Genomic DNA, 16,576 nt, shown 5'->3' with positions numbered 1-16,576 from the left:
GATACTTTTTGAACACACCATGTATTCTGACAGATTCACACAACTGGCACACTCCATTCCCCATACATGCTGGATAACAGGGCATTTACTGTATTTTGATATTCATTCAATAACTTATAGACATTCAAATACAAGAAATGCCATGTGAATAGAAGAGCATATTTCAACCATCAAAAAATGACAATGGGTTAATATCCAAAGTATTACTTGTGCAATTTCTCTTTATATTTTGAATACTGGTAATCCCAAATGCACAAGATGTTACTTATTTATACTTCTACTGCCAATATCTAATGTCTACTGAATATAATTTAGTTACAGAGTCTTCTGAATCTTGACTCACATGAAACTTCTTTACCTGAATCACCAAAGGTTCAACAAATATCTTTATACCATTTTCTTGCACTTATGCAATGACCACAAACTTACTATAGAGAAATTGCACTGGACAACTACTATAGCACAGAACTCACTACATGAGGATTCATTTCAATATCATAAAATTTTGCTACTGAATGCAAAAACACGTGCAACATGCGAAACACATAAACTAGTACCATAAAGGACCCTTCAATCTGCATCTGAAATGAAGGAAATACTGAAAGAGCATGCAATTATTCACTACACATTTGTAAGTAATTAAAAAAAAATAATACATTTTAGGAATGTGTTAATTTCACTATATTAAGTACTAAATTCATTTACTGTCAGTTTCCCATTTTTATCAGTGCTTACTAAACTGCACCATGACACAACACTATAACATTATATACAATTTGAAATCTTCTACTATGCGAAGTACTTTAAAAATTTAAATATACATTATTCAGTGCAAAATAAACAATGCCTAATTCTAAGAATTGAATATGTAACACTGGATAGCATACAAAATAACAGGGTATATGTACATCTGAACAGATCTGGCAAATAAATATAAATTTGGTAGTTTTTGGTCTCCCTCTTATAAATGCACATTTATGGACCTCCACTTGAAATAGCCCACATGATTAGCACACACCAACTTTAAAAAATTATACAAACAGCAGTCCTAGCTGTAAACCATTTTAGTTACAGTGAAATTTCTACTCAGTCTGTGGGGAATAAATTTTCTCACACTAAATCAAGGATTATGCAAAATTACATTAAGGCTCTAACTATCTTCTTATAAGACTTACGGTAGACAATTATGGTCAAATAATATCTACACATAATAGTTAAAAGAAACTGTTTGTACACAAATAAATAATATTATGTAATCAACAATATCTGATTAATTTCTAATAAAATGTATAACATATAAAATAAATACTGAAAGGCACAAACTGTTTCCACACAAATAAATACAAACAAAATAATACCAGATTCTAAAACAATGACAGAAAAAATAAACAGAATGGCTGTGCAGAAACAGTTCAGGCTGATGGAAAACATGCATCAGATGTTCTAACCGCAAACACAGTAAGTTGAGGTGCGAGTTCTAGAAGGTAAGAAATTTCTTACCCAATAACTGAGGGTTATTTTCTCAACAGAAATTCCCCTATACGGAAAATAATACAGTGGCTTCGTTTGATTTTGGTTGGAACCAGAGAAAATATTCACTTAACATGTAATTTTATTAAATGGAAGGAACATTAAATAAGGATTTCACTGTATGAACACTCTTCGTATTGCCTTTGCAGCCTCTGTCACTTGACAAGGGTGAAGTAATATACTTCCCAGGTATGGGTGCTGGTACATTAGGATTCTAGGTATACCAAATGTTGCTCTGACAAATAAGATGACGGCTGGCAGAGGGCACCTACAGCTGAATGGTAAGGGCATGGTATTTCCTATATCCATGACGTTGTCACTCTTCAGATGCAAGAGAAAAGAGGAAAATAAGTCTGCATTAGACTCTGAACCATAGTTGGGGCCTGGTATTATTCACATGCACAAAGTTTCACTCTGTCAGAAGCAATTTACGAGTAAGATATAAGTTGTGAAAAATTCTCAATGGACTCCACTGTGTGATGTAGACCTGGTATTCACAGAGTTCTGGCCTACTTCGGGTTAAGGGCCTTAACAGAAAAATTCTCATTAGATGTGGACAATCTCAAACCTGAGACCATTAAAGAATTCAATGACAAACCACAGAAATACTGGACCCCTAAGCAGAAGTAGGTAAAGACAAATGGGAGAGTGAAAGTATACCTCCACATATTTTTAACAGTGGCACTAGATAGAGGTGAGTGGTAAACTTCATGCCCCAGCCACTTCACCCCAGGGAAGGCATCCTCAGTATCTGATGGACAGGAGGCTGAGTGAGACCCAGAGCCAGTGTGGGCACTGTGAAGAAGATAAAAATCTCTTGGACCTGCCAGGAATCAATTCTTGATTCCTCAGTCATCCACCCCTATAGTCCAATCTCGATGTAGAAAGGGGTACCTCAGCTCTGACTAGATCCCCAAAGTTATAAATTAAAATATTAAATAAACATAAATGACAAAAGAACATTATCCTTGCATAAAATACTGTTACTATAATAAACACGAACCGAAGGGAAATTATTAAGTTACATACTGTTATCCTCTGCTTGGTATGTGTTTTGATATGTTTAGAGAGGTGGTCACTTCTCATGAACTTCTTACTGCACTCTGGGCATTGAAATCTTTTTTCACCTGTGTGTGTCCGCCGATGCCTCTGCAATGAAAAGAGCCACATCTGCATTTTGGGTTTGTCCTGGGGACAAGCATTACCAGAGGTACACAACAAGGAGCCCCACAGTTTATACTTCTCATCTAAAGTCATTAACACTCATCTCTTCATAATCATTACAACCCTGACCCCACAAATTTTTCAAACTCTTTTTCAGGATGCAACAATGGTTTATTTAATGATGCTGTGAGGAGAACAGACTATATAGCACCAAATGGCAGGAACTAGTGAATGAAGAATTGGAAGAGATGTAGAAAGATGTGGTCATGGCCTATTTTGAGGTACTACGAAGGGCGTTCCATATATAATGCCTCCTATTTTTTTGTGTTAATATGTAACATCTGAGCTGGATGTTGGTGGTGTTGTAGTAACGGTTGAACCTTCCCGCCAATGTACTGTTAGTTTGGTTGTCATTTGACAGAGAGCGACAGCAGATCAATCTACCAAAATGGCGTCTGACATAGAAGTGTGTACGGAACAGAGATGTGTTACTGAAATTCTCACTGCCGAACAAACTGCAGCCATTGACATCCATCGACGCTTGCTAAAGGTGTATGGAGATGATACAGTGGATGTCAGCACAGTGAGGCGGTGGGTAGTGCATTTCAATAGTGGAAAAGTGAAGTGCACGACAAACCACGCCCTGGGCGTTCCTGCTCAGCTGCCACTCCTCACAATGAACAGCACCTCGATCAGCTCATCCGTACAGATCACTGGATAATGACCAGGGAACTGTGTGCATGGCTTAATATCGGCTGTAATGCATTGGAAACGATGTTGGGGAAGCTGGATTATCGCAAAGTTTGTTCCAGGTGGGTACCATGGATGCCTGCACAGGACCACAAAACTCATCGAATGGAAGTCTGTCAGGGCCTGTTGCATCAGTTTGAGGCTAAAGGTGACAAGTTTCTGGAAAGCATCATCACCGGAGATGAGACGTGGTGTCACTACTACGAGCTGGAATCCAAAAGACAGTCCATGGAGTGGTGACATCCAGATTCCCCAAGAAAAAAGAAGTTCAACACATAGCCATTGGCAGGGAAAGGAATGTGCATGGTCTTTTGGGATAGGTGGGGTGTGATTTTGTTGGATTTCCTGGAGCCTGGTGAGACTGTCAATTCTGAATGCTACAAGACGATGTTGACTAAGCTGAAAGCCCGCATTTCCCGAGTCAGGCCAGAGAAGCAGACAACCTTTCACTTGCGACACAATAACGCTAGAACCCATACCAGTTTGGCAACCACCGCGCACATTGCAAAGTTTGGCTGGACTGTCCTACCACATCCACCTTATAGCCCCAATTTAGCAAATTCAGACTTCCATCTCTTTTGGCCTATGAAAGATGGACTATGTGGGCTACATTTTCCGGACAACAATGCTGTCATTGCAGTTGTAAGAAAGTGGCTAGCCTCTGCTGGCTCAGACTTTTACAGACACAGCATACAGGCTCTTGTTCATCGCTGGCAAAAGTGCATAACAAATGGTGGTGATTATGTGGAAAAATAACTGTAAGTAGCTGAAATCTTGCTCTATTTAACTGCATTATTATGCTTTCTGTATCTGTTGTAGTTTTCATTAAAAAAATAGGAGGCATTATATACGGAACTCTCCTCGTATGATCACCAACGAAATACAAGTCACAAGAGCTCCCCATTTGTCAATTTTTCTTTGTCTCACTGCATGTGGAGGGCCACAGATGATGTGTAACTGAAGAAGTTGTTCCTGTCACCCAGTTCTCATAATCTATTCAGCCATGAATAAAAACAAAGTGAGATATTCATGCTTTTAGAAGAAAATAAATCAGAGGTATGCAGAAAGACAGATATAATTTTGTTCGAAGACTATTAAATCACAGAGGTAAACATACATGAGACAAATAGCATTTATGTAAATAAAAACTGCATATAATGTTCAGTACTAGCACAACTGTAAACAATAGAGACACAGAACTTTGTATCTACTGACAATTTAATTTCCGTACCTGCAGTTCATCTGAGCGTGTGAACCGTTTCCCACAAAATATCCAACTGCATATAAAAGGCCTCTCTCCTGTATGCCATCGCAGATGGGCTCGAAGATGTGAAGTCTTCCCATACACTTTATTACATCCTGGAATATGACATATGTGCTGTTTCTTGCGGTCACCACTCCTGAAAATAAATGACATGTTTCAGTTTTAAGTTTAGAGGTTAACTATATACAATTCACAGTAACATGCCCGTGCTTCACTCTAATTTAAATTACTAGTGGATATACCTCTCTTCTTTCCATTTATCACTCATGTTTACCTTGCTCCCCTATTTTTCCAGTTAAATAGTCAATTAGATCATACTTTTACCCTTCAGAATGTGCAGTTTTGAACACAGAGATACCACATGTGTGACATACAAGTAAGCTATTACAGTGTGAGAATGACACAGCACACATAGCCTGATAACATATACAGTCAACTCTCGATTATCCGGGCTAATGGTGGGGATGGAAGTCACGGTTAATCGAAAACCCGGTTAAGCCAAATTTTATTATATGGGCTGGATGACTGTGAAGGGTCGGAGTTCGAGTCCCGGTAGGGTCAAGAATTTTAACTTCTCCAAATCGTCCAGACCGGCTCTGGGGTCCATCCAACCTCCTATCCAATGGGTACCGGGGGCTCTTTCCCCGGGGGTAAAGCGGCCGGGGCGTGAAGCTGACCACTCACCTCCAACTAGTGCCGAGGTCAAGAAAATTTGGATCTATACATCCACTCCCCCACACGCCTTAATGGCGTAGGGCTTAATTCGTTGAGCAGAGGAACAACTTTACCTTTTACCTTTTAATACCTTCATAATACTATAGACCTACCTGTATTTAAATTTATTCATCCTCATTTCTATGTCATCTCATGGCCTATTTAATACTTTCTTTACATTACACTCAGTATGAATTAGTTATTTCAATCACTGTTCAACAACATCCAGCACTTTTTACGGTCACACTTAACACTTAAAATAATTTAATACTGTCTTTTGCTTTTTCGCGGCATTTTCCTTTTTACGGATATCCGTACGAAGCCTACGTAATATTAGCTTGTCACTTAATAAACTGTCCTCTTCACTCTCAAGATAGTCTAGTAAGGATTCCAAATGATTAAGCGCAGCACCATGTGATACTTTCTTACTGGCAACACTGTCCACCTCTTCCTCATTCTCACTTTCTTCCCGCTCTTCTGGCTGCACCCCCATTGAAGTTACGATTTCGTCACTGCTTAACATTTCGAAGCCCGGTTCACACGAGTCACAGTTAAACCACTCTCTTATATTTTCCTCGTTGACTTCTTCACCACCATGAACTTGGTTAGCCACTTTTGTCAATTTTATGGCTATCTCATTTTCACTGAATCCAGTGAATCCATGGATTTCGTCATCTTCATTAGTGATGAAAGGCATCAGTTTCTTCCATGAATTTTTCAATACAGATGGCTTTACTGTATCCCACGCTGTTGAAATCTCGTATATGGCATCTAATACTGAAAAGGACTTCCAGAAACACGTCAGATCATTGCCTTCATCGATGTACTTTTGTAGCAAATTTGATCTGTAGATTCTCTTCATACTTGAGATAACTCCTTGATCCATTGGTTGGATAAGTGCGGTAACATTAGCGGGAAAATATTTCACAAAAATATTTCCATCATCTGACCTCAGGAGACTTTCGTTAGGATGTGAGGGCGCATTGTCAATGAGGAGCACAGCTTTCTCAGGTAGGCCTTGGGATTTTAGATGGTCACGAACTTGAGGCACGAATTTAAAATCAAACCATTCTTTAAATATCGCTCTATTCATCCAAGCTACTTTCTGGTTAAAATAATGGATAGGCAGACTTGAAGCTACTGTTCCTTTAAAAGAGCGTGGTCTTTTCGCTTTGCCGATAACTACTGGTATTAGTTTGTGTGTTCCTGATGCATTAGAACAGCACAAGACTGTCAATCTCTCCTTACTGGATTTGTGACCTGGAGCCTGTCTTTCATTTTGAAATGCCAATGTTCTGGTTGGCAAGCATTTCCAATAAAGACCCGTTTCATCGGCATTATAGATTTGTTCTGGCAGCAGATTTTCACTTTTCACAAAACTATCAAAATTGGTGCAAAATTGATCTGATGCTGACAAGTCCCCTGACAATTTCTCACCTTGAATACTGATTTCTCGTATTCCATGACGCTGCTTGAAACGTGTTAGCCAACCGGAAGAAGCGTCAAAACTCCCTTCTAGTTCAAGTGCTTCGAAAAAATATTTAGCTTGTTTAGCACAAACTGGTCCTGTTATTGTTGTTCCCTGTGCCCTTAGTTGATTAAACCAGGTCAGCATCGCTTTGTCGAGATCATCGTATGTTGATTTCTTCATGGTTTTTCTCTTCTTCATTCCGCTTGAATTAGAAGACGAAGCAAAGGAAATTAACTCATTCTTTTGTTTTTTCAAATCACGAACAGTTTGTTCTCCAATACCGTATTGCATTGCTAATTGTTTAACTACAGCTCCTTTTTCCAGCTGATTGATAATTTCAAGTTTCTGTTGAATACTTAACACAACACGCTTCCTTTTAAACCCCGACATTTTGCTAACGCACTTGAAGATCTATATTAAGAAACTGATACTTACTTTCACAATGCACTCTCACACTGAGATGGTACCGTTAAATAACCTGGGGCGGTGTATTTGTCCTTGAAACTTTCCAAAAATTCTTGCATTCTTTCACCCCCACCCTAGAACATTGTGTTCGCATAACGGGACGAAATAATGCAGAGCTCGGTTCACACTAGTGCGAAAATAGTGTTAAACTCACCATGTGAAACAAAAGTGAATGAATATTAAACAACATATAAACTTAAAAAAAAAAAGCCCCGGTTAAGCCGCAAACCGGTTAATCCGCCCCCGGATAATCGAGAGTTGACTGTATAGTCACAAACAATCTCCTACTATATATGATGCTTATTCAGATGAAACTTGTTCAAGGTTTAGCACATTTTGAGGGGGCTGAATATACGGGAGTCACAGAGTGAAATATCCAGGCTGTATGAGAGATGGACATCTTCCAGGACATGACATGCATAGTAACCTGCATAGCTTAAACCATATGGACATGGGCATTGCTACACAACATGATGACACCTCTCACGAGCATGTCAGGACACTTTCTCATGATGCTGGTAAGGTCTCAAAATTGTCAGGGTCCTTGAATGCCAGTATTTACTAGGACACACTTCTTCTGTTTGGTCTAACACCCATTCTGTTGCACAGCTCATGGTTGACGACTGGTCTGTCATGCATATAGCCACATACTTACCTGTAACCAGCTGTATCACCAGCAGCATTGCAAGCAGGTCTCATCTGAACAACCCTCATATATAAATTATCTCTAGTATCTTGCCACATATTAAGCTTAATATTGTACCATACATCTAGACATATACTTCTCCAACTAATATCAACAATTATGCTCTTACACATTTTTCTAGCCAACTACTATAATTCTAAGGAGCACAATTGTTCTCCAAAATGTAATAATCACTCATCCAGTCAAGCTATTCCCCACCCTTTATAAAACCAAAAGGTTCAATATCACATTCACGAGAGCCTGCCAATGCGTTCTATCCAGCATCCAGTCCATAATGTCACATCCATTTTTGAAAATTAATTTTAACACTTTGCAGACCGAGCACGCATTAATACGTTTTTCGCTTTTAAACGTGGCAGACCGGTCGCGTATTAATACGTTTTTAGAACATGATAAGTTGCAACACAATATACATCGCTCTGACGCCACCCAGCTTGCACGTAGCTGCCTGCAGCTGCGTGATAAGCCTCTGGAATGTTTGCTGACTAATCAGTTACGTGACCTCGCTGTAACTGTATGCCCCTGCAAAGGAAAATAAATGCCTTTATTTCGGCAAGCTGTACATAGCAAGCTGTCAGTGAGTAGTGCAATATGCGAACATATAATCCTGGGAAACTTACAAAGTATGGCCTACTTGTTCGTGTAGTTACTGAAAGCACTTCAGGCTATATTGGAAATTTAGAATTTTATTCTGGTGAAGGAAAGAAATTACAAGAAACTATTCTTTCTGTTTTGGAACCCTATCTTGATCAAAATTACGATGTCTATCAAGACAATTATTATAACAGTGTGGCAACTGCAGAACACCTACTTTCGAGAAAAGTACGTGCTTGTGGAACAATTAGGGTGAACAGAGGCCTTCCTCCAGATCTGAAAGAGGAATGTAAATCCCTGAAACATGGTGAAACCACATTCAGGAGGAAGGGGGATATTCTTCTTCAGTCCTGGAGGGATACTCATGTTGTGAATATGATTTCCACAATTCACAATTCAAGCATGGTTGGTGTTCAAAGGAGACATGGACAGGTAAAGAATCCTGTTTATATTTCCAAGTATGATATGCTCATGAAGGGAGTTGATAGAGCCGATCAGTAGTTGGCCTCTTATTCTCTTCCTCGGAAAACAGTAAAGTGGACAAAGAAAGTTGCCTTGTGGCTTATAAATTGTGCCATTTTCAATTCATTTTTGGTTTTCAAAAATCTAAACCCTCATTCAAAACTGAAATACAGGACATTTATGCTGAATGTGGCAAAAGCCTGGGCTACAGACCACATGGTGGCAGCAGACACAGTCTTAGTGCGACTGGGCCCGTCTACTCCCATCCCACGCAGGCCTCATGTGGACCCCCCTGAGTGACTCTTGGGTGATATGTGGAAACATATCGTCGTGAAAATTGTGAAGAGTGAACATTCCAATGGGCAGCATCCTAGACAATGCCGTGTTTGCACAGTTCACAAAAAAAGGACTATGACTGTCTACATTTGCAAGTGTGTATCACAAAGGGGAATGTTTCCAGAAATATCGCACTCTCAAGCACTTCTAGGAGCACTGGTAAGTGTTCTCCATAAATTTTAGTTCACAAAATTAATTAGGAGATTTTATATTAATTTTTAAAGTGAACAGTGCACAAGTTAGAGTAGTAGGTGTAAAAATGCCGGTCCCCAGGGTGATTTAAATATTTAAATCGCCGGTCTGCAAAGTGTTAATAATGTTCTCACAACACTATTTATTCCCGGATGTTAAATAACCAGCTTCTATAAAGATCATCCTATCTCTGTCTAGGTCTCCTGCCTTTTTTGCCTCTCCTACACATGCTGCATACCCCCACACATGCCTTGGTGATCATCAACTGACTGGAGAACAACAGTTGTTTGGGTATTTAGAAATACTGTGGAAGCGCTGATGGATCAAACTGTCAGTTGGCAGAAAATTAATGTATCCATGGTGAATCTTGGTGGTAGTAAATTGTTATTTTTTCATTTTTCATCAGGTGTTGATTTTTCCAGAAATAATCCCAGCCCCAACATATTACCTTGTATCTGGAAGCCTCAACTCAAACTGGTTAACCAAGGTTCTCGTATTTCCCTCACTTTCATCGTTACTTCCCATTCTTAAGTAGCAACCAGTGCATATGATGCATTGCAACTTTTAGGGACATTTTCAAGGGAAACAAAATGTACATATCTTATATACCTTGAAAATGGTACCACAAAATTGTGCAGGGTCACCTACCTGTCTCCGTCACTGCAGTTAGGGCACGTACAAGCCACTCGGCGGATCCTGGTTTTGGGAGCACCCTCTACTGTTGATTCACTACTGACAGCTGATGATACTGTCCCCTGACTATTAGCGGGGATATTTGGCTGCTGTATCTGTGGATTACCATGACTTGTAGTTGTTATGACTTGCCACTTGTTTGGATCATTTGGATCTTGCTGAATGTGTTGTCCAGCAGCTATGATCTGTGTACCGGGTGGCAGGCTTGGAACTGCAGATATAGTTGATGACGGAGGGCCATGCTGGGGCACAGATGCACCAGATGGTGATAACCCTAGTTGGCTCTGAGCTCCAACAGAAAGTGCACTTGCTGGTATCAATTGCACATTACCTAGTCCAGGGATATTTTGTAAGGGAATTGCCTGAATATTACTCAAGTTAGGAACCTGAATTATGTTGCTGCCTGCTCGCATGGCTGCTACACTCCCAGCTTGCGCAAGATTCGCAAGACTTGTGGCTGGTATCACAGTTACTTGCTGACCTTGAGAACCTGCTAATGTTATTTGCTGGGGCTGAGAATGTCCCAGTATTACACTTTGTCCTGCAGCTGGCTGTTGACTCTGAACTGTAACCTGATGGCTGTTAGTTGTGTCTGTGCCTGCTGAACTGCTCACAAGGCTCGGAGCTGCAACAGTCTGGAATGAGTGCCTCATAAGACTCACTAATTCTTAGGCTAATTCAGCAGCCTCTCTTTCAGCTGAAGAGGCTATACAGTGAGGAATAAGATGAGCAGAAATAGTGTGGAAAATTTTGAAGTTTACTATTCAAAGCATTCCAGGCTGAACACCAGCTGACTACATGTTCAACAAAACTGTGGGGTAATGAATCAGTCATTGATGTGAACCTTTAGAGAAACCAGGAAGCCAACATTCTCACCTGTACAGTCACACTGGGGGTGGTAACTGTTGTGGTACTCCACGTGCTGGAAGTTACTGCATTCGAGTTTGCGGCTGCTGCTGCAGCTGCCTGCACCATCATATTTTGATTTGCTTGAGCCTGAGCTTGTGCTTGTGCCTGAGCTAAGCTTCCAAGCTGAGCAACTGAAGCCAGCTGTACCTGTTGAATCTGGCCAGATGGGGTGATAATCTGAGCCACTTGCTGTGTTGGTACCTATGAGTAATTGAAGTATATTACATTATGAAATTCTTACTTATTGATGATGTCTGAATATGAACTGCTGTGGAGAATACTGGACCAACAAAAGAGGAAATAATAGAAGGATGGAGAATATTACACTACATGGCACTTCACAATTTACATTCTCGGTCTAACATAGCACAATTAATTAAATTTAGGAGAATATGATGGGTAAAACACATAGCACTTATATGGAATGGGAAATATATATAAAGGATAGATTAGGTGTTTAAATATACAACAGATTAACCAAATGAATGATGGGCTTTTTTGAATATAGTGATTAATTTTTGAGTCCCAGAAAAGCAGAAAATTTCCTGAGTGAGTAACTAATAGAATTTAAACCTGCTATCATCAAATTTTTTGAGCTAACTGAGATTTACTTTCATTCTTATTACTTGCATGGATTGGGCCACAATTCAGGCAGTTCTGGCTCATTTACTTATCACATTTTCGTTATAGTGATTTTGTCTCAGGCATGGCTTTGTCCATCCTAAGTTCTACCTGCTTGGTAGGGGTAAAGACAGGAATTCACATTTCAGACATGAGCTCTGTAAGAATTTCCACCTCGCACCCCATGTTAGGATGACAGTTGGGAGGGGACATACAGCTTAATGTCAGACCAAAAATATGATGGGGCCTGATACATCACATATTCAAAGAAGTCCAAATGCCAATATTTCCATTTTAACAATACTCATTACCCACTACAATTTTTTTGCAAAAAATTCTTTAGCTAAAATGTCATCAACATAATCATGCTTAACTCTCCTTCGTAAGATACCTCTTAAAGAAAACTAAAACACTGTTATGATTAGGTGTGACACTATTTTAGTCTGCCGTGAACTGGAAGTGTGTCCAGTAAATGTTATCTACAGACATCTGATACACACACATTCTAACCTACCTGACCCAGCTGTGGTATCATCTGCATTTGACTGCCTGATGCTTGAATGATATTAGGAATCGCTGTTGCGAATGCCTGGACAGGGAAGTGTATGGTCTGGTACAGTGTTTGCCCATTTGCTGTTGAGATGGGAACCTGCACTGGTATAGTTTGTTGCACTGGAAACTGAACAACCTGCGGCATACTTGCTGGTCGAACTGCAACATTTTGGCCTGAAACAAAATATACCCCTAATTTCATTTGCATTTAATTAAAATTAATGATTCAGCAGCATGCCAGATATTAGTGAATGATACATCCTGGATCCTACTGCAGGAGAGATCTGTGCCAAAAAATCTTTTGTATAAACTTTTCTATAAATGTTCTCATTTCTCTTCCTGGTGTAGGTGCTAAGCAGTCACTCATAAGCAGTTTCTGATGGCGAAAATGCATTCTACCTGCATCGATGTTTTATTTCTAGGTATATTACATTTGTTGTCTTCTTCTGTTTTGACACTACAACTCATGTATAGTTTTGGTCTTCTCAGCCACTCCTTTCCACTTAGTCCTGACCTGGACTGTTATATCCCAATTTGGTACCTTCGTCTTCATAATGTCAGTTTAACATCTTTCTCCCATCGTATTTTCGGTCTGCCCACTGGTCTTGTACAGGCTTTTAACTGATCTGTTAGTTGGCATTCACTCTACGTGACCAAGCCACGAGATTCTTTGTGACTGCATTTGTAGTACTATAAATAAACTATAGTGCAATCATCACAGAGCTTTCAGAAAATTGCTGAGTTTCTTAGTGCATGGTGCTCCTCTTCTCTAGCCTGGCTGCGGATATGTATGGAACGCTACTGATAAGCCTACTGCCCAACAAATTACATATTAAAGGTATCCAGATTACAGCAGATGCTGTTGTTATGCACACATCCCCCCTCCCCAACTCCAGTACTGATAAAACTGATGTTGTGTGGTAACATTATGTGGGAAAAAGAGGTTTATATAAAATCTCTCCATATTGTAAAGATATAAATAAACAGGAATGTGGCAGATTATTTAAGAACCTAATGCAAACTGTTCAGCTGGTACAGTGAACGAGACATAACCTTCTTGCATCAACTCATTCTATGCATGTTCAGACCCACAGCATAATCAACAAGTCAGAAACTAAGGCAACCCAGATCAGAACTGATGCTGGAAATTGTCCTTGTTGTTATGCATGCATTCCTCGCACCTCATTAAAAAGTTCACAATCCTCTTTGGCTGACAGAGCAAATCTGAAACTTAAAACTTTATAAAGATCATTCCTTGTAACTGGCCATATTATCACAATTCATTCACAAATTCATTGTGACTAGTCAGTCATCATCATTGTCACTTGGTTTACAGACCAAAATGCATTTGTGGGTGCATTTATATAGAAATTGTTGTGATAAGTGTAGATACTCAAATACAGAAATAATTTTGATAATACAGACCAGAGACAGGAATTCAATTAAAATCGGGGAAACTTTAAAATCCTGGTGTCCTGTACAAAGCATCTAATGGATTTTCAAGTAGAATGGTCAAGCTTAGCACCGATTTCATCCAATCCATTATCTTCAGCAAGCACTCAGAACTTTGATTTGGTTCTTTTCTGTACAAGAACAATATTATAAAATCGAAATTTATTTACAATTTCATGAATAATTTCTTCTTCTATTTGGAACTTCAAATTAATGCACAATCTTCTCCTTATTTTCTACACACACATCATACAAGAACACTCATTTCAATGTGTAACTCATAAGCAGCGTTTCAACACAAGTCATACTACAGTAGCTGGGGTTCTGGGTTAGAGTCAGCAGACTCATAACACAAACTCACTTCATGGCAGCTGCTTAAAGATTTAAGGGGACAATACTGTAAAGAAACTATAACGCATATAAGCCGTGGGCCTGCTGACTTTGCCTCAAGTCCAACATGCATGGTGTAAGTGGATGCTTGTGGTGTGTGTTCCTCCAACTGCAACGGCCAAACAGTATAGAGTGACCTCTCTGATAATTTCCCATTTCTATTTACTCCCCCTCACTGGGACAAGCCCACTAACAAAATTCATTGATTAAACACCAACACAACTGAAACTGGCCAGACAAGAAACACGAGGCCCTGTGACTTACAACTGACCCTGCTTCTATTCACTATTCATACCATTGGCCATTTGTACTGTTTGTCCACCGATGTTCTGCAGGAGGCTGGCCGGATAAACACCTGGTGCCCGAATAATTTGTCCTGTGGGTGTAATGAGAGCTTGACCACCTGCCAGTTGTACTGCCTGGTGTTGTCCCGCTGGCATTGCTGGTATAAACAATGCCTCCTGACCATCCACTGTCACCGTCTGCATTGGCTGGACAACATTGTATGCCAGGTTTTGCCCACCTGCAGTTACTAATTGGGCTCCCTGCTGCTGTTTTGGAAGTATACAGAATGTCACATTAAATCTAACTTCACTCAGTCACTAAAATGACAATACCAAAACCATTTACTTATTAGAAGTTACTACTTTAATTATACTTTAATAACTAATTTGTGATGGAAACAGGATATATGATAGTATGTCAACTATTCTTTTCCAAAAGTAAATATTATGTATAAAATTACACATGGAAAAAAACTATTTCATTTTTTAAATAAACTACCACCACATGAAATTTGAAACAGTATTAGACTACAACTAACGCCACGTGAATGACGTACACATTGTCTCTGAAAATTATCCCAACTCACCTGCAAAAATTGGCCAGAAACTCCTTGTAACGAAACAACGGTTGGGTTGACAGCAGCAGCAGACGACACAAAAGTCTTCACCCCAGGTGCTCCCTGTGTCGCCTGCTGATTGTGTTGCGTGCTTTCTGTCGACGCCACGGTTGTCACGTGATGCTGACCCGATTGATGGTGGATGGGTAGGAAGTTCTGTAATTGTGACAGCGTGATGACTTGGGGTTGATGTGGCTGCTGCACCGTTGCTGGGCTGGGGATGCCAAGAGTATCTCTCGTGACTTGAGCTTGATTACCCGCCACGATTGTAGCACCGCCCTCGGCTTGCTGCTGTGCTTGCAGCTGCTGGAGAACGGCTGCGTTCAAAACTCTTATTTGAGATGCCTGTTGCTGCAAGGCTAGCTGGTGAGGAACACCTCCTTCTTGGGGTTGCTGTTCGTGAGACGAAGATGTACCGATCTTGCTGCACGTTGCAGCGAGAAGAGCAAGGGGGGACGGCTGAATCTCCTAAATGAGGCGGAGCCACGAACAAAATGGGATGTCAGCAGGTGCGTATGAACCAACAAGCAAGGCTTTGGGTAGCCCTGGAACAAAGTCGTTACGCGCGCGCCTTGCGTTTTGCGGAGAAGCACACAAGGAACTCCCACTTTCCCACCCCGCCCCAAATGGACCACACACACACGAACATGCACACAGACGCTTGGTCACCTTACCTGAGATGTGGTGTTAGGCAAGATGTATTCCGTCTTGATCTTGGTGGCTGCAGAGGACATTATTTGCTGTCTTCACAAACAGAAAAATTATTGTTTCCCCCGGCCCACACACATATAATAAGCCCTCAGCTCATGGCGGACACGTACTGACGACAAATGACCAGAAATATTTTCATCTCATGTATTCATACGCGGATCAATAACATGGAATATACATTTAAGCTGTTTCATGCGAATACAAGAAATATAATCTTATCTTCAATGTCCTTTAACTTCAAATCTTTTTCTGATAAATGTTCTAGTTATATGAGTTCGCTAATAGAGTTCTATATCGAAGGAACTATTTGGGGCGTCAACATCGGAAGCGTACATCAGTGATGCGGTATGGCGGTGCGGCCCGCTGGGTTCCACGGAAATAGCTGATTGGCAGTTGCTTACAATGCCCTACCCTGAGCCGAGTAAATTTGTTAGGGCTGATGGAACCGACTCGTTGCCTCCTCCCACCTCCTTTGCGCGACGCCAACCGCCTGTTTATGACAAAGGGAAAGGGTCGAACTCCCCATGGCCCGAGGGAGGGGACGTAAGATATGATCAAGGGGCTGGACAGGGATGGGACCTAGCGCCCCTACGGCCAGCACAAAATCACGAAAACCGCCCCTCTGCGTGGCCTGCTGTGCAAGGAGGCGACTACATTAAGGAAGGGGAAATCTGTTTGGGTTGCTAAAAATAAAACATC

At 40.5% G+C, this 16,576-nt stretch overlaps 1 protein-coding gene across 2 annotated transcripts in view; it reads right to left on the bottom strand.

The window, feature by feature from the left end:
* The window catches only part of LOC111869291 (transcription factor Sp4), a 29,441-nt gene extending 13,425 nt beyond the window's left edge, over nucleotides 1-16,016 (bottom strand). The window contains exons 1-8 of one of the 2 annotated variants that reach the window (XM_023860689.2): nucleotides 15,841-16,016; nucleotides 15,137-15,634; nucleotides 14,561-14,816; nucleotides 12,386-12,597; nucleotides 11,218-11,451; nucleotides 10,297-10,976; nucleotides 4,676-4,844; nucleotides 2,560-2,679 (exon numbers count right to left, since the gene is read on the bottom strand). In XM_023860689.2, the coding sequence (XP_023716457.1) occupies nucleotides 2,560-2,679; nucleotides 4,676-4,844; nucleotides 10,297-10,976; nucleotides 11,218-11,451; nucleotides 12,386-12,597; nucleotides 14,561-14,816; nucleotides 15,137-15,634; nucleotides 15,841-15,900 (2,229 nt within the window). In that variant the 5' untranslated portion in view covers nucleotides 15,901-16,016. The remainder of the gene's footprint in view (nucleotides 1-2,559; nucleotides 2,680-4,675; nucleotides 4,845-10,296; nucleotides 10,977-11,217; nucleotides 11,452-12,385; nucleotides 12,598-14,560; nucleotides 14,817-15,136; nucleotides 15,635-15,840) is intronic. The other variant, XM_023860688.2, reaches the window with a different exon arrangement.
* Between the last annotated feature and the right edge of the window lie 560 nt (nucleotides 16,017-16,576).

The sequence above is a fragment of the Cryptotermes secundus genome, unplaced genomic scaffold, assembly GCF_002891405.2.
Source record: "Cryptotermes secundus unplaced genomic scaffold, Csec_1.0 scaffold124, whole genome shotgun sequence".
Classification (NCBI taxonomy): domain Eukaryota; kingdom Metazoa; phylum Arthropoda; class Insecta; order Blattodea; family Kalotermitidae; genus Cryptotermes; species Cryptotermes secundus.
Note: the sequence above shows the minus strand (reverse complement) of the source record. Positions and strands in the feature narration are given on the sequence as shown.